A 24453-nucleotide genomic window follows, 5' to 3' on the forward strand; every position below is an offset into this window, starting at 1 on the left:
TGAAACAAAATGTCTCTGGTGGGAACGTCGTCACCCCCGAGTTAGCGCCAGACAGGGTATTCTGATCAGTTCGCATTCAATGCGCCACAGATTGAGGGATGCATTCTGGGTGCTCCCCCAGCTTCGGCACCGTATTGGGTCCCGCAGGGCAGTCCCGGCCAGGTTACACAGGAAGGCCATCAGGCTGCGTCGCCAGGGCACCAGCACCAGGCCTCAGTCTGCCAGGGCGAGCCACCAGGCACCAGCCCGCAGCAGCAGATCCACAGGTATGAGGGCGGCAGCCAGGCCCTCGTCACATGCCGCCCCCTGCAGCCGTACATGCTTCAGGAGCTGCGCAAGCCGCGTAAGTCACCTGAGCCGCGGCCCGAAAGGTGCCGCCGAGTCGTCGTGCCACAGCTCCAGGGCCCCGCTCACCCAATCGCGGGCCTCTGCCGCTCTCTTGATGCCTCCATCGACGGGGTCCTCAGCTCTCAACCCCCGTCGTCCAGAGCGTCCCAGCGGTGTAACAGCCTCACACACCAGGGACAGCGCGCGACCCCGCCACAGGCCGCATGGCCTTCTCACTCTGTTTGCCTCGGCAGAGGCACCCCGCGACTGTCTGACACCCCTGTCCATGGCGAGAGCTTTATCCCTCCGGGGCCCCTCGGGGGCAGCAGGGCACGTGGCGATCCACTGGCGATCCACCGGGGAGCCGGAGGACACGTAAGGGCAGTATGATTAATTGACTGGGAGCGGAGCTGCAAATTATGCTCCCGCTCCGGTCGCCATCTTGGCCACTCCCTTACAACAGTATGTGCATTAATCAATGGGAGCCTGGGTGTTGCCACAGAGGAAGTTCTTAAGTATGGCTTTGGAGAGAGTGATTCCCTCGATGTTTAACCACGTTCTCAGCACAAATAAACAACAAGTGTGTGTGCTGGATTCAAGTTAATGACACAAATTGAGACCTGCAATAGGGCTTTATTGATCTGCAGCGACACACCATGTGAGCATGACTTCCCTCACCAGGCTGTAGAGGACTAAAAGCGGTGGCAGCTATATGGTTTTTAGTGGTAGGCACGACTTTTTATCTCTCCATGTCTGGGAGAATAGCATACTGACCTTTCCCACCTTTTGAAATAGATCTCTCAGCCACCTACAGCCTGGTCTTTGGTTTATCCATGTGAAGCATGAATTTGTTGTGAGTGTACATTTCTGCGTGTATAGAGGATGCTTGCATGGAGCTGGTGTGACACATCAAAATCTATTTTGTAACTGCTGTATCCAAGTGAAACCCAAGTTAGAGGGTTGAAGAGAGACCATGCCAGCTTCTCTCCAAATTCCTGCTGCCACCTTTTAATAAAGGCCTAATAGGATCACTTGTAGTGAAAAAGGGGCAGAACTGATGCTTGAAATAGACAACTACTGTCTGCAATTTTAGTATAAAGATGGGGAGGAAATTTCCTGCCAGTGGGGCAAGATTTCTCTACTAAAAGTTAGGGTGTCCACACTAGTATTAACTGAGAAACGCTCTGAGCTCTAGAGTTGGAATACTCACCACCAGCTTCCCTTGAGAGGTTTCAAGCCAGAAACATGGGAACTTTAACAAAGACTGCCACAAGGGGTGCTCAGGCCCTGCTGTGAGGTAGAGAATGGAGTGACTGCTCAGGAGGGGCAGTGGAGTGTCTCTTGTGCAAGTGAAACACTGCTTAGAAGAAGGAAGGAGCTTAGGCCAGATGAGCCCAAGGCGTTCACTGTCATTCAAGAAAGTGACCTACACCACTCTGCAACAGTGGGGATAAGATATCCCCAAAGGTACTCTGCAGTGTGAGCAAGATTGCACACCTTGGTGTGAATGTAGGGTACAGAGGAACTAGTGTCCATTTGAGATCCATTGCAAAACCAATATGCAAGAATCCACACGATGCTAAGGTACAGGTCTTGTACTTCGCAGTCCCACAGAAAGAAGAATACTGGCAGAGAACAGTGTCAACCGAGACTATGCACCTAGCTGGCTTGGGTAGTGGATTTTGTTTAGACCAGAGGAAGAACCTAAGCCTCAAGATTGGATGAGCAATAATTATTGTGACACCACAGTTCCCTCCTTGACTGGTGATGCCATTGCCTGTTAGACCATGCAGGCACCATATACACCACTGGTGCATCTGTCAGAAGAATTGAGACAAGATCACTGCTTATGCACTCCGCATACAGCAGCATTAGCTTCACTTGTGAGTGGAACCACTGCTGGCACCTCCAGTGCACTACCAGAAAACAAAAAGATAATATGCAAACCCGGGAGGGAAGAGGGAATGAAGTCCTAGTTATTGTATCAGGACATTGGGTTATTGGTTTGTTTTGGCTGATTTATTGATTTTTGAGTCTTACCCCTAAATCATTTCAGTGAGTAAGCCTTGGACAGCTCCAATTTGCTGCCCTGATCCTGAGGATCAAGTAAAAAATGACTATTTGGTGCCCAGTTCTGGGCCTAATAAGGTTTAGCCTCAGAGCATTAGTACTAAAATGCTCTGATTGACACAATCTGAACCCAGTAACTCCTGTATGCTCCAGGACACCTGAAAACGTCCCAACAGTAGTGTACTTATAACATACTCGCTACCTGTGGTGCTTTCCTCTTATCTAGTTTCTAAGCACTAACATAACACAACAGAAATGCACTTCTGAGGTCAAAGAAGACTTTTATTGTTGTTAATTCTTCCCCAACCACAATATTTATGAATGACGAATTAGTAGCTTTCAAGTCCGCGTTAATCAAACAAAATATATCAGTTTGCAATATACACAGCAGGTTATATTTATAAGATATTGAATGCAAAGCAAAACAAATACTTCACCGTGTGGGAACTATCTACAGCTTCATCTTTCTAAGGTCTGCAAGCTGATGACCCCTGTCAGCCGCGAGAAAGAGAGATTCATCTACCCACACGGGATTGCTGGCAGCTGGCGCCAAGCTCCAGCACGAGGTCCGGCAGATTCGAATCTGACCCTCTGCAGCCTGTTACATTCGTTACAAAGGTGTGCCCCCTCCTCTCAGACCTGGGAAACTGAGCAAGCCTTTTGGAGACTGGCCAGGTCTCCAAGACTACTCCTGTTCCCAAGCTCAATCGAAGAAAACAACACCCATGTACTCTCTCTTATCATGTCTAGTCTACTGTGAGAAAAACATCTTGGTTCTCTGGTGCAAAAACACAGCTTGGAAAAATACAGCTTGGATTCTCAACTGCAAGATCTAACTCCACGTTAAAGGCAATAGGCAGCTAACCTAAGTATCAAATGCAATGTCATGTTAAAGGCAATAGGCAGCTGAGCTGAATACAAAATGCAATGTATAATATCATGTCAAAGCCCATAGGCAGCTGAGCTGAATACAAAATGCAATGTATAATATCATGTCAAAGCCAATAGGCAGCGGAGCTGAATATAAAATGCAATGTATAATATCATGTCAAAGCCAATAGGCAGAATATCTAATAGCATGTCAAAGTCAATAGGCAGCTAAACTGAATACATCATGTCAAAGCCAATAGGAATGCAATGTCAAAGCCAATAGGCGGCTAGACTGGATACAGCATGTCAAAGCCAATAGGCAGAATACAGAATGTAATGGCTAATGCAATGTCAAAGCCCATAGGCGGCTTAACTGAATACAGAAAGTAATGGCTAATGCCATGTCAAAGCCCATAGGCGGCTCAACTGAACAAAACATACCATGTGCTACTGGTGAACATTGAGCAACTAATATGCGCAGTGGTGAAACACAAAGTCATTGGTCAAAACAAACTTTATCAAATGGCAGTACATTACCTCACTGTTTAATCCTTTCGTAAGGGTCTGTTGAGTGCTAAGCCTAGAATACAAAAAAAAATCAGAGCCTTTTTGAAAATGTAGAAAGGCTGTTAGTGCCAGAGATTGAAAGACTTCTATTTGCAAGGGCTTTATTAAGGAAATTCCAGGAAACTTCTGGGGACCACTTTAACGCAAGGGATTGTCAAGAGATTGTGATCACTGCTGTGAAGGTTTCATTTGGTGGTGAAGCAGAGGTTTTTATATATCGGAAACTTGGGTGCAGCATTGTTTAGTCTCATGAAAATTATGCTGTGTGGCTTAATTATTATATCCATACATGTGCCGGACTTTCTGGCAGCAGGGATGTTTTTTGGAGATGATGTTCACCAGTTGCACCAGACCTTGCAGCATAATGGAAGGATTTCGCAAATTGTCCAGGGCAATTAAATCTCATATAGATTCGGGGGATAAACATGATCCATCCAAAAGTGTTTGAAAAGGGGAAGAAGGGGTTGCTAAGACTTCCAGGCACCCAGATGAAATGTTGACTGAACAGTAGAGAAAAGACTGCTGGGACAAAAGAATGACTCCTCATGCCAACAGATTTGGGGGCATTGTGGAAAAGAAATTTCAAGATGCAGTGGTTTCAGCATCAGAAAATAGACAAAATCAGGGTCAGAGGCAAACTGGTGGAAGTTAATGCAAATCAGTGGAAGAGAGCGTGTGTCCAAATACAAAATAGCCAAGCTGTTCAGTAGCTTTTGAACTAGCCATTTCATAGAGAGAACGTAAGAAATCCTTTTAATCCATCTCCTTAGTGGTGCTCTGACTTCTTGTCTTTTCTGGTGCTTTTACCTTCCGTGAATTTTCCTGGCAGAGGTCTTCACATCTGCAAGAACACCAGACCTAGACTTCCAAGTTAAGGGAATGCCGGGAAACCAAAATATCCCAGGGACTTTCATTGTAGGCACTTTCTTCAGCTTTATTCTGAGGTTTCACTGTTTGCAGGATAGTCCCCCATGTGGTATTTGAAATGTTTCTAGTCTGAGCCTTTTAGGACTTTAATCTGACTATTATCTGATACCAACCAACACCTCCCAATTTTCCCACCTTCTCTGTGTCATGGGTCCTGTTGAGAGGGGCCTAAGTAAGTTTGCTTAGGAGAGAACCTGGAGCAGGGAAGCACTTAGACCAGGTTACCATTGTTCTCTACCCTCAATTATCACTGATCAATACCCCTTCCCGGCACTGGTTAGCCCATAGTACATACTTTCTCATGACCCCACTACGGCTTCTCTGAGCAGCACTGCGACACTGACCCCTGTGCCTTCTTCATTGGTGTTTAGCCCAAGTAACCAAAGGTGCTACCAGGAAATATGAAAGGAGAGATTGCATGCAAGCAGTTCACTTGCTTCTGGGGAGAAGGTGATCAGGTCTCTTGGCAATATGCCTTCATGCTTTCACCCATACCCCCTTCTGTTTTTTCTTTTAATCACCATGTTGCAGCCCCACTCAGAGATGCCTTGCTTTTCATCACCACCATCTCTGCTATCATCCACAGCCATGGATTTGACATTAGGCTTCTGTATAACTCTAACAACAGGAAGTCAGAGGCCGGCCTTATCGGTCACTCTTGAAGTGTTGTGTGAATATGAATGGATGAACTCTTTTGGCTCCTGAAGAACTCTGTAGAACTGTCATGTAAGGGTTAGAAAGTGGTGCAGTGAATGTAGGTTTAGAATGTTGAGTTTATGATTACACAACGAAGAATAAAGACTGGTAATACATAGCTCCGTGTGTGGCGTAGCCACTGCCGGGTACCCCAGCTGGAAGATGTTACAACAGGCAACGAGATAGGGGATAAGTAACCTGAAGATCAACGGTGCGCTCCATCGGAGCCTTCAGTGGTCCAAGCAAACTGCTTGTGCACGCCATGTGTGCCTCAGTCGAAGTGCAGACTCAAAGTTTGGCATATGTGGAGTCAAATCGCAGTTCCAGCCAATGTGAAGCATTTGAAAATAACAAAAGCTTCACTGGGAAGCCTACACATTGTTGGCCAAGAACCTGCTGGCAAGGCCTTACAGAGAGGTACTCTTCTACTAAGCAATACAAAGGTATTATAGTAAACAGAATGGATCGCTCAAGGTGGCCATAAACAGACACAGAAAAGAAGCTCTGAGACTGCCATAGTCAAATACGAGTAGAACACAGAGCTCTAGCTGACAGGACAACTCATCATAAAGAATACTGTTGTTACACTTACCAGATCCTCAATAAGGAGAGCTCTATGACCTCAGCAGCAGGCAAGGAGACCCAAGAAGAAGCACAGGGGTGGTGCCTACTGAGCTGTCAAATACCTGAAGCGTGGCACACCACCAAAACTGCCAGGTGACGGCTCAGCACAACTCCAGAAGTCTCCAGAAAGTGAAGGGCTCCAGTAGAGACCAAGAAAAAGATCACAGTTCCACAGACTGTCCAAGATGACCCAGAGGCCAGAAAATCCCAGGGTCTTAGAGATGACAAGGAAGATGTGGGTCCTAGTAGACAGCATCAGAGAGAACTCCATTCTCAGTGTCAGCCAATCCCATGAACAGTTATGCTGCTGCCTTCCTGAAACCACCATTCAGTGCCACCAGAAAGCAAAATATTGGTGCTAGATGGACTGCTTCGATAGACATGTGGTGATTTAATTGTGCGCTCAAAGAAGCAGATAACAAGAAGATTATCAAATACCTTAAGAATCCTCCTTGTGATGTATAAAAGAAGTCATAAAGAAACTGTTGCGAACTGACAAAGGTACGTACTGTCAAATTAAACAAGCTTTGAATTGCAAGTTCAGTGTCGAATGTAGATTACGAAAGGTGCATTTTCAGTCAAAAACAACAAAATTGATGAAACCATAGATTATTTTTTTGAGAAACAGGATACATTCATCAAACACTGTAGGTTCAATGAATTTAATGATGAGGAAGCAGTACATCTCAGAATTATTGACGGATGCCTGTCAGAATCATTCAGATTAAGAATGCTGAGAGAAACTTAATCTAGAGCAAGTTCTCATGGCTGCCAGAGCTGAACAGTGCGCCGATCGACAAGCTGATGTGGAGGCCAGAGGTGTCCAAAGTGAGTCAGTCATGAACATGACAAGGAAGCAGAAGCACAAAGTTGAAGGACCCAAAGTAATATCTCAGCAAAAGAAGTTGTGCTTCAGGTGTAGATTGTGATTTCCACACAAAGATAAATGTCCTGCCATTGTACAGATCTGCAAAGGCTGTGGGAAGGAGAACCATTTTGTAATGTTTTGCAAGGTGAAGGAAAAACTAAGTGCATCACGGCTCGAAGACAAATTGGCTGCCGGAAGGTTTCAGAAGTGATGTACACCCACAAGGCCAAGTGACAACATGAGTGTAACCGGACGTCTCCGGACGCCGGTTTCCAGGACATTGTGCGGAACGGACGCGAGCCTGTGACGTCAGACGCCTTCGGCGTCTGGACGACAACCGAAAGAAAAGACGGACCAAAAGAGGACGAAGAGAGAGAGGAGACGGAAGTGGTGTCTCGACGTGCGCGACCGGAGGAGAAGGAGACCGGGACGCCGACGACAGAGAAGAAGGAACCCGCCGAAGGAACCAAGACCCCGAGAGAGAGAGGAGAGCCCCGGGGCTCTCCCGCCCCCGTCGGAGAGAAGCCGGGAGGCTGCCAAAGTGCCGGCCACGTCCCAGGAGGGGCGTGGTCACCTCAGGTACGTTCGTACCGCAGCTGGGGGTTTGCTAGAGGGTGGTTGTTAGGGAAAAGGGGAGCCAAGGGAAAGGAAGGGAGGTCCTGCCGGGAAGGGGAGGCCATATAACAAAGACCCCTAAAATAAAACCTAACCCCACAAAAACCAACCACCAAGAGGATTTCTACAAGGAGGAGAAGGTCTGAGAACACCCATAGGGGGGAATCACAAACCAACGGGCAGTTAAACCCTCACTTCCCTTCACTTATACCTACCCCCCCCCCCTCACCGCCCTACTAACCCTATATACTTACTTTATATATATATCCCACTTACCTGTTTTGTTATCCTCCTTTCTATTTTCTTTGGAGAGCCGGGCCCCTGACGAAGAGGAGGACCGGAGACCTTCCCAAGGCTGGACCGCGTTACTCACGGACTACCACCAAAACCCTGAAAGAGAAAAACAAGGGGGAACTTTTTTTGTTAATTATTTCTGGATTGCAAGTGCGTTATCCGTGTGAACAAAACAAGGGATAAAAAGCCATCCTTAAAAACCAAAACACGAATAAAATAACTAAAACCTACCTTCTGCGCCTGTTATCTTATTCCAATATCCCTTTTATGTGCTTCAGGGATAAAGAACCCATTACAGTGGTGTCAGAAGTGGGATATTGGAATAACTACAGGTAACCAAAGACGATGGAGGGCACACCCAGCCTATCGGAGATGATGCAGCAGCTAGCCGCAGGGCAGAGGCATCTGCAAGTAGTATGGGAAGAGCAACAGAAGGAGGCTAAAGTGGAAAGGGAAGCCCTACAAAGCGCTCTGAAAAGTCAGGCCACTATCATGGCCAACAATCAGTTGGTCCATGAGACTGCAATCAAAAACCTCACGGACACTATTGCCACTACCCGGGTACATCCGAACGTACCCAGTTCGGTCCTGCAGCGATATCAGGAAGGCGAAGACCCGGATGCCTTTTTCACGAATTTCGAGCGGGTTGCTACTTCCGCCACCTGGCCCCCGGATAGGTGGGGCCAATACATCGCCCCGTTATTGACAGGAACTCTCCAAGCGGCTTATCAAGCGGTAAACCCCGGTGGAACGACACCCTATCAGGATATTAAAAAGAGTATCCTGGAGCGGGTGGGGTTTGATACAGAACATTATAGGGTCCGGTTTAGGAAAGCCAAGTGGGGACCCTCCGAGAATCCACAGGCCCTATATTTTCGAATTAAGGACTTAGAACTCAAGTGGCTAGGTCCCATTGGGACCAATAGGGAGGATATCATTGAGGTTGTTCTCCTAGAACAATATCTAGATGCTCTACCTACCAATACCCGTAATTGGATCAAGCAACACCCAAGTCCAGATACTAACACCACTATTGAATTAGCCTGTGCCTTTCATCGCTCCCTCGAGTTCAAAATCCCTCCCGTACGGCCAACACTTAACCCCCTCCGACAGAACCTCGGACCCTCCCCATCCCTAGGGCGAAAACCAACCGAGGATCCGGGAAAATTACGAGGTCCAGAAAGACCCTATATGCAACAACCACAGTGTTTTAGCTGTGGAGAGTGGGGACATATCGCCCGGGTTTGCCCACTGAAGTCAGAAAAGTCAGAGCCGATGGAAATAGGAGTCACCAGGGGGAGAGTCTTCTATACAGGGGGAAAGGAAACCCGATACAAGAAGAGACTTGTTATCAATGGAAGAACCACAGTAGCGCTCATCGACTCAGGGTGCAGCCAATCTGTAATTCGTGCTGATTTATTGGAAAAACCCCTTTTTGCTTCAGGGCTTACAGTATCCATATGTTGTATTCATGGAGATACAAGAGAATACCCCCTAATCTGGACAACTTTGTCCTGGGATGGAAAAGAAGTCCCCATAAGGATGGGGGTGGTGGAACGAAGAAGCTATCATAGGAACCGACTTCCCTGACTTTTCGGAACTTCTTGACAGTACAATGGACTCTGAAAACATGAGCACATGGTGGAAAAGAGCTCCTTTTTCTAGTACACCAATAACACCACCGGTGCTTAAATACCGACCCTCCCGAAAAGAAAAGAGAGAAACCCGAAGAGTCTTTGCCCAAGGAAACATGAGTCCAGATAGGGTAATTACAAAGGTCCTTACTCTTACTGACCTTCCCCCATTCCGTAGTTGTCAAAGGGAAGATCCGAGTTTGATCCATGCCTGGAAAAATGCCCGACCACGGGAACCCCAAGACAAAAGCCCCTCTTTTACCATAATCAGAAACCTGTTGTACCGTGTCACTGGTAATAACCGAGAAGAAAAGAAGCAGCTATTAGTCCCCGAACCTTATAGACCACAAGTCCTACACCTAGCCCATAGCCAGCCAGGGGGGGGTCACTATGGCAGGGAAAAAACGGAAGAATATCTGTTGAGGAAGTTTTACTGGCCGGGGGTCTTTTCACAGATTAGGAGGTTTTGTCAGCAATGTCCCAAATGCCAAATGATTGATCCTGGTCCCAAAAGAAGAGCCCCCTTACAACCGTTGCCCATTATAGACATCCCTTTTTCAAGAATAGGAATGGACATTGTAGGTCCTCTCCTACCTTCTTCTAGAGGATACCGTTATATACTGGTATTAGTGGATTATGCCACCAGATATCCAGAAGCCATCCCACTCAGCTGTATTAACTCCAAGAGCGTAGCTCATGCAATGATAGGGTTCTTCTCCCGAATAGGCTTTCCCCGAGAAATTTTAACAGACCAAGGTACCCAGTTCATGTCCAACTTGATGTCACAAATATGTCAACTTCTGGGGATCAAACAGTTACGGACAGCGGTTTATCATCCTCAAACGGATGGTTTGGTAGAAAGGTATAACCGCACTCTGAAAACTCTACTAAAGAAATCTATTTCAGAGACAGGTAAGGACTGGGATAGAAAACTCCCCTTAGTGTTATACGCTATCAGGACCCATGAACAAGCTTCCACGGGCCATAGTCCATTTGAATTATTGTTCGGACGACAGCCCAGGACCTTGTTAGATATGGCTGCCGAGTTATGGGAGGAGGAGGACGGAGAAAAATCCCTCTTAGAATATACCCAGGAGTTAAAAACCAACATCCAAAATGTGTGGGAAAATGTAAGGGAGCATATGGAAAAGGCTCAAGAAAAGCAGAAAAGATATTACGACAGGAATACCCAATTAAGGACCTTTACCATAGGTGATAAGGTGTTAGTGCTTCTCCCTAGCTCAGACAACAAGTTGCTGGCAAAGTGGCAGGGACCTTATAAAGTGATAGGGGTAATAACCCCCGTGACCTATAAGATCCAGCTCACAGATAGTTCCAACCGGTCCCAGATCTTTCATGTCAATCTATTGAAAAAATGGGAAGAGCCACAGGGAGAACCAACCAGGGGATGCCTAGTTAACACCGTTAAGGAGTTAGAGATAGGGTGGTGTCCCACTGAGCATCCTAGCGGAAACGAGGTGCCTCCCATAAATAGCGAAATCTCGATCCAACAGAGTGAGCAATTAAATCAGCTCCTCCATGTTCATGCCCATGTGTTCTCCTCGATACCAGGCAAGACCAAGCTGGTACATCATCAAATCATAACCCCACCTGGCAAGGTCATACGCTTACGACCATATCGTATCCCAGAAGCTAGAAAGATCCTGGTAGAAAACGAAATAGAAAAGATGTTAGACTTAGGCGTTATAGAGCCTTCCCAGAGTCCCTGGTGCTCCCCGGTGGTATTAGTGCCAAAGCCAGATGGGTCCATACGTTTCTGTATTGACTTTAGACAAGTCAATTCTATATCCCAGTTTGATACCTATCCCCTTCCAAGGGTAGACGAACTCTTAGAGAAGTTGGGAAAAGCTAGGTACATGTCTACACTCGACTTGACCAAAGGCTATTGGCAGATTCCTTTGACACCAGAAGATAAAGAGAAAACGGCCTTCTCTACCCCCTCTGGGTTATACCAATTTAAGGTTCTCCCTTTCGGGTTACATGGGGCACCCGCCACCTTCCAACGTCTCATCGACACCATTCTACGACCTCATACCAGATACGCTGCCGCGTATCTGGATGATATCGTTATCCACAGCGAGACTTGGGAGGACCACTTGACACATTTAACCAAAATCTTTACAGCGTTACGAGGGGCTGGGTTAACAGCCAATGCCTCCAAAAGCCGATTGGCGTTCAATGAGATCTCTTATCTAGGATATCATATAGGGAAAGGTATACTTAGACCACAAATGAGTAAAGTTGAAGCCATCCTACGGATAGAGGCACCCACAACGAAAAAGGAGGTCCGCTCATTCTTAGGCTTAGTAGGCTACTACCGAAGATTTATACCCCATTATTCCACCGTGGCCGCTCCCCTAACCGATCTCCTGAGGAAAGGACAAAAAAAAAATATCACGAATTTAAACCCCGTACAATCCCATAGTTACCGTACCCTCCAAAGATACCTCACTACCCAACCGATTTTAAAATGTCCTGACTTCACTGTCCCCTTTCACCTCCAAACGGATGCCTCAGACGTGGGTCTGGGGGCCGTGCTTTTTCAGAAAGATGGGAAAGGTATTAGTCACCCCGTGGTCTTTATTAGCCGTAAACTGTTTCCCAGGGAGCGAAACTATCCCATTATTGAGCGAGAATGTCTCGCCATCAAGTGGGCACTTGAGAGCCTCCAATATTACCTCCTGGGAAGATCCTTTCTGTTATATACGGACCACGCTCCCCTCACCTGGCTATCGAGGTATAAAGATACTAACAGTCGCATATTGAGATGGTTTATGGAGCTTCAACCTTTCTCCTTCCAGGTTTGCCATCTCCCTGGTGATCTTATGGGACAGGCTGACTATTTATCCCGGTTCCCGGGACCTTTGGGGCTCGAACAGCCCCATTCAAGGGAGGGGATGTGTAACCGGACGTCTCCGGACGCCGGTTTCCAGGACATTGTGCGGAACGGACGCGAGCCTGTGACGTCAGACGCCTTCGGCGTCTGGACGACAACCGAAAGAAAAGACGGACCAAAAGAGGACGAAGAGAGAGAGGAGACGGAAGTGGTGTCTCGACGTGCGCGACCGGAGGAGAAGGAGACCGGGACGCCGACGACAGAGAAGAAGGAACCCGCCGAAGGAACCAAGACCCCGAGAGAGAGAGGAGAGCCCCGGGGCTCTCCCGCCCCCGTCGGAGAGAAGCCGGGAGGCTGCCAAAGTGCCGGCCACGTCCCAGGAGGGGCGTGGTCACCTCAGGTACGTTCGTACCGCAGCTGGGGGTTTGCTAGAGGGTGGTTGTTAGGGAAAAGGGGAGCCAAGGGAAAGGAAGGGAGGTCCTGCCGGGAAGGGGAGGCCATATAACAAAGACCCCTAAAATAAAACCTAACCCCACAAAAACCAACCACCAGAGGATTTCTACAAGGAGGAGAAGGTCTGAGAACACCCATAGGGGGGAATCACAAACCAACGGGCAGTTAAACCCTCACTTCCCTTCACTTATACCTACCCCCCCCCCCCCTCACCGCCCTACTAACCCTATATACTTACTTTATATATATATCCCACTTACCTGTTTTGTTATCCTCCTTTCTATTTTCTTTGGAGAGCCGGGCCCCTGACGAAGAGGAGGACCGGAGACCTTCCCAAGGCTGGACCGCGTTACTCACGGACTACCACCAAAACCCTGAAAGAGAAAAACAAGGGGGAACTTTTTTTGTTAATTATTTCTGGATTGCAAGTGCGTTATCCGTGTGAACAAAACAAGGGATAAAAAGCCATCCTTAAAAACCAAAACACGAATAAAATAACTAAAACCTACCTTCTGCGCCTGTTATCTTATTCCAATATCCCTTTTATGTGCTTCAGGGATAAAGAACCCATTACAATGAGTTGAGACAAATCGACACCAAACAAAGTTGATAGTTATCCAAGTCATCGTCAAAACGCTTGTCCGTGTCATTATCATGTGAAAATGAAAAAGATCATTATGCAGTGTCGATGTTTACCTAAAAAAAATGTGCAGATGTTGGACTGGCTGTATTTGAAGAGAAATAGCAGTCAAAGAGAATTCGACATGAAAAAGCACAAAAGTCATTCAAAAGTTGTCCAAAGATTACGCTGAAAATAAATGGCTGTTCAATACCTTTTCATTACCAACAGTGGTGCGTCGATAAATATTATGCCTAAGAAGAAATATAATGAACTATCTCCACTTCCATGATTGACTCCATTGAAAACTAATTTACACACACGGGCTGCATTGACACTATTGAAAAGGGAAGGTTCATTCTTAGAGACAATGAAACACAAGAAGACAAAGGTACAAGCACCCATTCGTGTGCTTCAAGGTATGGCTTCAAGTGCCCGTTTACTCCGTTTCAGCACAGCTGCTGATATGGGACTGATCTCCGTGAACTACAACATGAATGCTCATCACACAATAGTAAGTCAGTTCCCTTTGTTATTTCATTGGTTAGAAAAGCTTAAGGCAATGGAAGTACAATTGCGTATATTTATGAAGATGTCTGTCCTGTTGCTCCAAGGCACATAAAAAATGCATTTTATCTACAAGAAAGTGTTGAAAAGGAGATTAAATCATCCCTTAAACATGATTTAATTGAGCATTGTACTGGTCCAACGCCATCGATTTCTCCCATAGTGGTAGTACCCAAAAAGGAAAGTGAAGGAGTTGTATGCATATGCATGGATATGCATCAAGCGAACAAGGCAATTGAAAGAGAACAACATCCACATCTGCACATTGCTAACATGATAACACAATTGAATGGTGCGAAGGTCTTCTCTCGCCTTGATTTAAATAAAGAATATCATCAGTTTGAACTCATGGAGAATTGCAGGTATATTACAACCTTTTCTACACATATTGGTCTGTTTTGACACAAAAGACTCCGTTTCGGTGTGTCATCAGCTGTGGAGATTTATCAAGATGTCATTCGACGTATCATTCAGCCTGTCATGAATGCTTTCAACTATAGCAATGACATTAGTTTTCAAAGCTACTCAGAAGGAGCATGACAAAGCTCTCAGGCCTGTGTGTCGATTATTTGTTGAAGCAGGTCTAATGTTGAATGCTGAGAAATGTGAATTCAGTAAGACAAAGCTGAAATTCTTTGGCCATATCTTTTCTGATGGGGTCAAGACTCAGATCCAGCGAAAGTGCAAGCGTTGCCAACTCCAAGTCCCCCACTGAACGTGCTTGATTACAACCTAAAAAAGAAAGTTTAGCAGTGGTGTGGGCATGTGAGCATTTCCACGTGTCCTACACGGAAAACCTTTGACGCTTGTGACAGATCACCAAGCATTGCTGACCATCTTTGACAAGCCAATGGCCAAAATGCCTCCTCACATTAAATGTTGGGGTCTATGATTACAAGAGTACAACTACGCAATTGTGCATCATTCAGAGAAAGAGCAGAGCCCTGCTGACTATTTCTCCAGAGCGCCTTTACAGTGTGTAGGTACCCCTTCTAGGGCAGCTGAAGCCTACATAAACGTCATTGTGAAATCCAACACAACAACTGCTATTTCTTTGGAAAGAATTGTAACTGCCATTACACATCAGTCATGGAACAAACTAACTAACTCAACCTCTTGCCAGAGAGTACCAGAAGTTCAAAAATGTGAAAGATGAACTGTTCTTAACCCAAGAAGCCATTCTTCTGAGAGGTTTGGGAATTGTAATTCTGTAGAGTCTGTGACAACAGATAATTCAAGTGGCCCGTGAAGGACACTGGAATCGTTGCCACAAAACAAGCTCTCCAAGACCGAGTCTAGTTTCCTCATCTCAATGAAAGGAGTTGGAGGGCTGTCATCTATGCAAGTGCCTGTCATCAAAAGAAACTCATCACCCCTTAAGCATGTCAGAGTTGCCAAAGCATGCATGGGAAAGGATTGTTGTTGAATTTTTCAGTCCTTTTGACAGCGAGACTTCACCTGATGGTGATTATTGCTGAATACTTCCCATAGAAGATCTCTCATCTATCACTCAAGAAAGCGTCATTGAGAGATTAGATGGCATCTTTGTGACATGGGACATTCCTGTGATTTTAAATCTGACAATGGCCATTCTTCCAACAGTCGAGAGTTCAAAGACTTTCTCAACCATCTTAACATGAAGCATCAGAAGAGCAAACCTCTGGCCACAGGCTAATAGCCTTGTTGAGCGTTTCATCAGCATTTTAAAGAAAGCTGTTCAGCGTGCTGCATGGGAAAAGTTTGACCTTCAAACTGTCTTGAATTCTACCCTATGAGCTTACTGTTCAGCTCCTCACTTGACCACAGGTGAAAGCCTTCCAACTCTGATGTTCGGGAGAGCAATGATGACCAAGTTACCTCAATGGACCAACAAAAGACCAAATCCTGAGGAGGAAATCCATACTAAAGGCTTGGATCATAAAAAGAAAATAAAGGCCTAAGCAAACAAGAGACGACGTGCATACAACATTGTCTTTACAAGAGCAGATTGAGTGCTTGTCTGTCAGCCAAGAAAACATAAGTCTAATGCTCCTTTTGATGATGAGCCATTCAATGTTGTAAGAAGCAAGGGACTGTCCAGCATCCTGGGAAATCCATTATGCGAGATTCCTCACATCTCAGACATGTGGCTCATCATTCGTCAGGTACTGCTGTCAATGTAGGGATTGATTTGGAGAGGACAATTGGAAAACCCCAGACTGCTGTTGCTCTTACATTGCCAACGCAGATTGCGGACACTCCTTTTGCCAATTCCAAGTTTCCGAAGACACGATCAGGAAGAGTAATCAAAGCACCCTGAAGGCTCCTTGAAGAGCTACAATTGTGCATATGTTTGTTTAGATGGTAACTACATGCGGTAAAACTCATGGAATAGGGGATTCCATGTGGTGCCACGTTCAGAAAAAATGGCCATGCACATTGATTTCCGGGTCCATGGAGTTTTACCTGTAATTCCACTGTACCTGGGTGATTTTACTGCGTTGAAATGATAAAATCACCCCAGTCTGTGCAGCTCATAATTAGGGCCTAAGTATTGTATTGAAACCAGGCAGAAGTTTGTAGAGAGCGCTGTAATCGGCAGAAAGCCAACCTGCCAGCCTAGTGATGATATGAGGTCAGAGGGTGACTGCTGAGATGTTGTAGGATTAGAGTGATAAAGTTGCACACTTTGTAAAGGTGAGAGACTGGAGAATGAGCAAGGTCCACTAATGGCTTTTGCAATAGTTTTGTTTGCAGGTACTAGTGATATAAACTCTACCTTCGTTTTGTGGAAAGGGATATTTCATGATATCTTCTGCATGTTTAGAACCCAATACCTTGGTGGGTTGATAGCGGTGATGATGAAAGATTTCATTTGCCAGGATTCCCTGAAGAGAATGCACCTTTTTCTGGCTGATGGGACAAAAGTCAATGTCTGATCGATAACGTAGATCGCACTACTAATGGAGGTAGAAAACAGATGAGGAATGCAAAAATAGAGCTTTGTTTTATATTAATTCAGCATGATGGAGCAAAGGTCAATCCGCTAGCAAAAGGAAATGAAGCAGTCCCAATATGCATTATTGGGAAGGCATAAATTGTGAATGAGAAAAAGTTTAATGTTGTTAGGTTATGAATGGTAGGAGAAACCGTAACAGTAGATGTCACCGAGGGAGGTGGTATGTAACGAAAAAAATGAGAAGACACAAGATCAGTTTTGGGGACACCAAGTGGTAAATCAGGAGGAGAGCATTGTTTAGATTATTACAGTATTAAACAACTTAAGTGATGCGTAAGAGTTGTTGCAAAACAGATGCTTTCAGGGGCAGTGATATTTAGCAAAATAGTAACATTCTTCTTGTTCCCATTTTACGCAGGTAACCAAAAGAGCTGTTTAAGCTAGAGGTAAATCAGTCTGTGCCAAAGAAGCCAACAGATGACATTGCAGTATTCTTCACACCAGTGAAGCATATGCCAAGAAATCTGGGTCAGCCAGTCATGGATCTGCTCCCTCGACCTTCAACACGACAAAGGATTCAATATTTTAATCATGTGTTTTGGCTTACATTAAGTGGGTGACTGGTCAGAAATGAGGTGCTTGCTGAACCAAAGACATATTAAGACTGGAATAAAACTACCAGATATGCGGAATGTATGTCAAAAAGAGAATCTAGGATCTAGTTGAACTTGTTTACAGACAGTAAAATCACAAGGCGTGAGACAGTTGGGGGAATACAGTGCTAATGAACCTACAGTATATATGTTCCCCTGAGCTAGAATTCTCAGTAGTATTGAAGCTAGCGTGCATGATGCCTTACCTAGATTATCAGTTACCTTTTCCCGAAGGCTTCATAACCTCGGGCACCAGTAGAGTGCATGGAGCACTCCATCACTTGCCAGATTTTTTATGGATTAATCTGTGAAGTATTTCTGGCATGCAACACCCCAGCAAAGCATATTCAACAATCTCTTTAGCCACGAATGCTGGTAAGAAAGAGGTATGAAGTTCTGAGTCCTCTTCCCTTTATAGGTGCTTTCAAATGGCATCTGATGGGCGACCTCAATCCTGACCGTCGGATACATTACCCAATGTCTAATTTGTACCCATTGGAGACAGTCTTGTTCACGTGTATGGAGTGCCGTTTGTATTTTATTTTTTTTAATTCATTTTTATAGTTAAAAGTAAACACAACCATTGTGTCGTTCATGTCTCTTCTTCATAACCATAAGTAACAGTAGTAGTGATATGTTTGTCATGGCATTGCTATGCATGTTACTTAATTTTGTTCTAGTATTAGAGTAATGAGAGACAAATGCCAATCTCAAACAACAGTAATTGGCCCTCATCTGAGGTTTGCCAATGCTCTGTTGCCATTTGTCCCTCTTCTCTGACCACCGTACATTGTTATCATCATTAATATTGATAATTTAGCATCTTTAGTGTTGTCTTTCTCCTTTGTAGTTCAGTGTGGCATTTGACCTGGTAGAAACAACATTGTTGGCATGAACATTTTGTAGCTAACAAGATCTTCTGCTATTTCTTCAACATTAACCCATTCTTCTCAATTTCTGAATCAGTCCTTTACCCCATCGTAATCCACACTCATTCTGCGACCTTAGCCAGTGCCAACAGCAGAGCTTTCACCCTTCTCATTTTGCTTCTAGTGGGTATATACATTTCTCCAAATATACATGCTTCCGTTGTCTTTTTATTAAATATGTAGGTGGAGCACTCAGTTGTGCCTAGGACCAAACTTAAAATCATGATATCCTGGGTGTTAGTTGCTGAGTGTATTATGTCATTGCTTCATTCTAGCCTTATGTTCTTTCTCTCTAGTAGTCTAAATTCTATACTTGTATATGTTTAAATGGTGCTCTGCTTCCGGAGTGCATCTCTGGTTCTGGGTGGTCAGTTGCCGTTGATCACTCAGTGCTGCTGGACGCTGTTTTGGTCACGGGCTCGTTGCTATAAGTAAACTACAAATGCAACTTGAAAACCTCATTCGGGAGTCACATGTGTATTACCCCATTTTGAAAGACGAGGAGCACGGGCCCACTGATGTTCTTGAACTCATGGATTCTTTACATTTGATGAGGGCATCTTTTTCATTTTACTACTTTGCTAGCTCTAGGATCGTGGCAGTGTTTAACCGCATTACTGCCTGCACTGCTGCATTGCTTACTGCATTTCCTGTAAGCATCGCGCTGCTTGAACGGAGCAATGCCTTCAGCAGCCTCAAGGGGTTTCAAAAGGACTTCTGCATTCAGTTCGCTCACCATGCCGACAGCATCAAGAAGCTTTTAAGGGACTACGGCAACCAGTGTGCTTACCTTGTATTGCTGCTGCATTTCTCCTGCTGGTCTCACTGCAGGAGCTCATTTTCGCCCTAAAGTTGCAATGTGAGGCTTTTGAATCTGATCGTTGCATTCACGAGGCGACTCGCTTGTCCTTCGGGCTTTAAAGTACCGCTCTAAAGTTATTCACAATCTGCATTCTAATTGGACGGCAACGCTCTGGCTTTTCGAACTTCTCTGACTTACTAAGCAAGGAGCTCCCAGGAGGCAATTTCACTGTGTGTGATATCACACACATTCGGTCATTTTGCATTGGGCCATATTTCATCGCTTAACCGTCATCTGCAGCAAAGGAATTTTTTTTTTTTTTTACTTCAGTTATCTTCATTTGGAACACGTTTCAACCAGTATAAGTTGTTTCCAAGTTTTTTTTCTTAATTTTGGATTTTTTAAATTTATCGTCCAGGATAAATATTACTCATTCAATCATTTGCAGATACAGCATTTGCTTGTAAATTTTAAACCACGTTTTCTACTTACTAACTTAACTGTTCGTGGCTTCGTTTCAGCAAGTTCCCCAATCACCACCTTTTTTGCAATTGCTAGGTAGACCCAACATCAAAGGCTAGAATGTCTACGGATTTTTGAAAAACATTTAGTAGCCTTTGGCGGTGTGAAATTTGATGCACCCAGGAAAACTGCATTTTGTTTAGTCACTTGAGACTCAGGAGGTATTTCCAGAAGAACCAAGTGAACTTTTAGGGAGACACATTTTTTTAAAGGAAACAAGGAAGTGATGAAAGAGTAGAAGAATACATGGCATTACGCATATTAGCTTGTACACGTGATTTTGTGCTCTCAGTTGACATTTATATCAGAGATCAGTTTATCTTCATTTGTTTCTCTTAAAAAATACAAGAGTGTTTACTTACTTGTAGGAACCCAACTTTGATTGAAACTTTTTCAAAGTGTTGTCAGCGGAAGGACACCCACCTGTAAATTTTGTAAGTGATTCTGATTTGGAAGTGTGGTGTCTACTAAAGAGAATTGTTCAAAGAATATTTAGAAGGAGAAACATCAACGATTTGCCACAAGTGCGGACCGAAAGCACATTTGGGAAGTAGCTCAACGTGTCCTGCTGCAGGGAAAAGATGTAACGCTTGCATGAAAATTGGTCATTTTCAATCAGTCTGTAAAAGTACCAGAAATAACGCCAAAACGAGCAAGATGGATAGCAACGATTGTGAGAACTGGATGAATGATTATGATGTTAATATTTTAGAAATGCATCAGAGAAAAATTAAAGGTCCCATTTGTGATGCCACTACTGGAGGCATCGCAATACAAGTAATGGCAGATTCAGGTGCACCCATAACTATTATATCAGACACACCACATTCTAGAAATACTGGCCAAAAGATACTTGACTACGAAACACTGATGTGAACCCCAAAGCTTTTGGAGAGTTTGATATTGATCTGCTATGTTTATTTTTCAGCACTCTTGAATGCTTAGGAAGAGAAACACAGACAAAATGTATGTTTCAATCAAAGGTTGTGATGGATCTAGCAAGATTAGGCAATTACCTTAAACCCAGTTCTGACAGTCCTATTGTTTTGGGTGATCAACCTATGTGTGTGCCATTAACTGTGATTAAAAGTTTGCAAAAATAACGCTCACTAATTTATCTGATGTCTTCAGTAGGAAGGTGGGCACAGTGAAATGGTTAGTACATATCATCAAGCTAAAAAAGGTGCTGTACCAGTCATTCACAATGTTAGGCATGTACCATCTGTGACTGTGATAACTTAAGTGTTGCTGGACAATCTGTGTGCTGAAAACATGATTACACCTACAGATTCCACTGAATGAGTTTTCATCCATTGTTTTAATGCAAAACGCTCAGGGGGAATCACTGCTTATTTGTGGACTTACAAACTGTTACCAAGAATATATTGGTTGAATGTTATCCCTTGCCACACATCCAGGAAATGTTGGCTAATGTGGTTACTGCCAAATACTTTTCCATCATTGATCTTCATTCCGTTTACCATCAGATTTGCTTGTCCAAGAACTCACAGGATCTCTCAACATTTGTGACACTCTTTTGTGCTTATACATACTTACAACTACCTTTTTGGGCTTGTCTCAGCGGCAAATGTGTTCCAGAGGATGATGGATAACCTGTCTAGCAGTATACCCAGTGTTCAGGCCTTCCAGAATGATATCCTGATTTTCACAGAGGATCCTGAGCAACATCGCATTGTGTTGGAATGGGTTCTAAATATTTTAAAGGACAAAGGGATGACAGTGAGAAATGAAAAGCACAATTTGTTTACCTCACATGTAGAATATTTAAGACACAACATATATTCAGAGGGTATCCTTCTGAAGTTTTGTAATTTGTTTGCCATTCAAGAATCTCCTCCAAGTGAAAAGGGTGCCTTAGCGAGTATTATGCTAGTTTTGTACCTGTTCATGCCATGATTGTCCAATCTTTTCAGTCCCTTCTCAAAAAGGAGGTCAAATTTGATTGTTGCCCAGCATTGACACACAAATTCTGATAACACCAACAAGTTGGTTATTAAGGCACCTGGTTTACAGCCTTTTCTCTTAGGAAAAAATGTCATAAGTGTTGATACAAGTATGCAAGAGTTAGGAGCAGTATTGGGGCAAATGGTTGATGGAAAAGAAAACAAAGGGTAATTTGCTTCTAGATCGCTTAAAGCTGTCGATTTTAACCACAGTACAACTTAAAGAAAGGCATAGGCTTGTGTGCAGGAGGCTCAAAAATTTAAATCATATCTTTGGGGAACTAGTTTTGATGTTCTCACTGATCACAAACCTTTGGTTTGTTTATTTGATGATAAGGGACACGGTAATGCATCTGTTTGTTTGAGCACAGTTGTAGCGAAACTACAGGAGTATGACATCAATGTTAAGTATGTAGAAGGAGGTAGGAACTTCAGGGCAGGCTGTCTTTCAAGAATGACACTTTAAAAAAGGTTGTTGAGATGATCAGAACGTGTAATGGGACTGTTAGATGCTGTAAATGTATGTAGTGTGACATTTTCTGAGTCAGATTGGTCTGAAGGTGCTGATGTGGATGATGCTCTCAAGCATGTGACAAAAAGTGAGAGAAGACTAGCCTCAGGATCTGTGTCTTACACCTGATCTTCTAGCATTTGCACAAGTGGCTCCTGAGCTCTCTTGTGAAAATAGAATTTTGTTAAGACAACATTGTTATGTTCCGCCGGTGGGTTTGAGGGCTGGTCTTTTGAATAGTGCTCGTAATGGACATCTTGCAATTTTTTCCACTTCTGAAAAAGAAAAAAAAATGACGTTAATTTTATTGGTGGCCGGACATAGATAACGATATTCGTAATATGGTTGATGCCTGCCTGAGTGTCTAGTCTCACTCAAGCACTGGAGATTACAAGAAAGGCCATTATGTCCTGTATCTTTTCCAGAAAAAACATGGGAGAAAGCTGTTGTTGATTTTTAAGACCCTTTTACCCTATTAACTGAAGAAATGAGATTTCTGATAGTCTTAGTTGACTATTACTCAAAATACATTCATAATTCTTTTGTTGGTGATGCTTCTACCAAAAATGCATTGAATGTTCTGGAGAATGTGTTTACTATTGAAGGTCCACCTAAATATATTGTCACAGACAATAGTACACATTTTTTGTCAAAATAAATTTGTGGTTTCTTTAATCTCACATGATATCAAACACATGCAAGTAGCACTTCACAGTCATTCTTCAAATAGTCTAGTGAGTGGGCTAATTGTTTGTTAATAGGAGGAATTCAACCAGTATGTCTGCTGGTTTAAGTTTCAACAAACATCTTGAACAGAAAAGTTGGTCCCATCTAACTACACCTCAATCTACTACTGGGGTGACCCCATTTAGATTGTTGAGAGGAAGGAACCCCAAAATATACGTGCTTCCTAACTGATTAGGTTCCACACATGGTTATTCTTTCAATGAGATTGAGTTTTCTTGATAACGAAATTAGAAATGAAGTGCACAAAACACGGAAAAAAATAAAACTTCGTATGACAATAAGAGGAACGTTAAAGATTTCAAGTTTTAAGTGGGTCGTTGGGTTATCAAAAAACCCATGAAAGAAACTAAAGGAGGATTTAAATTTTCATGTCCTTCTAAAGTTGAAAGAGCTTCCAAGACATTTGTTCTTTTGAATGTTAAAGTTGGTGAAATAAAAGCTGTGTGTTGCCTCACAGATACTCGAGCAGGAACAATTATGCATACTCACACTATTAAAGATGATGTGAATCCAATCACAGATCTTCGTTCTTAGTTAGAGGCTGATGTCAGTCTTTGGATGTCTTTAGAACAAATTCCTAGTAGTACCCAGTTTGACATTAACAGAGACACATCTATCAGTCCTGATGTTTACCTGGAAGAAAGTACTAGCTATACAAGTGAAGAACTGGTTTCTAGTCATGAGAGGACAAGAGTTTGACATAAAGTCAAATTACCTGCAAAACTTACTGCCTATAAGTTGTCTTAATAGGTTATTGACATTTTATGGTGTAAATTACTATTGTTTCCCTTATAATCTTATCTGCATAGTTTAGAGATTTTGATTTATATTTGTATCTTTATTTATGTATAAGTTTTCTTATTGTTTAAGGAAGAAGGGTGATGTTACATGCTGATGTTACTTGCTCAGTGTTTTATGTCATTGCTTCATTATGAACTTATGTTCTTTCTTGCTAATGTTCCTCATTCTACGGTTATGTATGTTTAATTGGTGCCTGCTTCCAGAGTGCATCTGTGACTGAGTGGTCAGTTGCCACTGATCACTATGTGCTGCTGAAAGCTGTTCTGGTTGTGGACTCATTTCTATAACAAACTACAAATTCAACTTGAAAACCTAATTCAGGAGTTGCTTGTGTATTGTTACACTGGGGCACCCCCATACTATAGGCAAGAAAGCAGTACCACATTTAGGGCCTTCACCTTATTATCAGTGTATATTTGTATGCATCACATCCAATGCAAGTAGTTGTGAACCCTCGTTGTTTGAGGCTTTCAACATCTCGAAGCAGCTTTCAGCCACTCTCTATCTGCCAATTCTTATGCATTGCCCTTACCTCATATCACTGTACCAGTTGGTGCATTCCTGCTAATGTCACTCCTCACAGCTTTATACAATGCGA

The 24453-nt window shown here is 43.8% G+C and overlaps 1 protein-coding gene across 3 annotated transcripts in view; it reads left to right on the top strand.

Annotated features, from left to right (window-relative positions):
• The window catches only part of LOC138261627 (trichohyalin-like), a 181954-nt gene extending 158386 nt beyond the window's left edge, over nt 1-23568 (top strand). For 2 of the 3 annotated variants that reach the window (XM_069210756.1, XM_069210754.1), the window contains one exon: nt 17345-20937. In XM_069210756.1, the coding sequence (XP_069066857.1) occupies nt 17345-17370 (26 nt within the window). In that variant the 3' untranslated portion in view covers nt 17371-20937. Of the gene's footprint in view, nt 1-17344 lie in introns of all 3 variants that reach the window. The other variant, XM_069210755.1, reaches the window with a different exon arrangement.
• Nucleotides 23569-24453: the final 885 nt, after the last annotated feature.

This window comes from Pleurodeles waltl, chromosome 10 (assembly GCF_031143425.1).
Source record: "Pleurodeles waltl isolate 20211129_DDA chromosome 10, aPleWal1.hap1.20221129, whole genome shotgun sequence".
NCBI lineage: Eukaryota > Metazoa > Chordata > Amphibia > Caudata > Salamandridae > Pleurodeles > Pleurodeles waltl.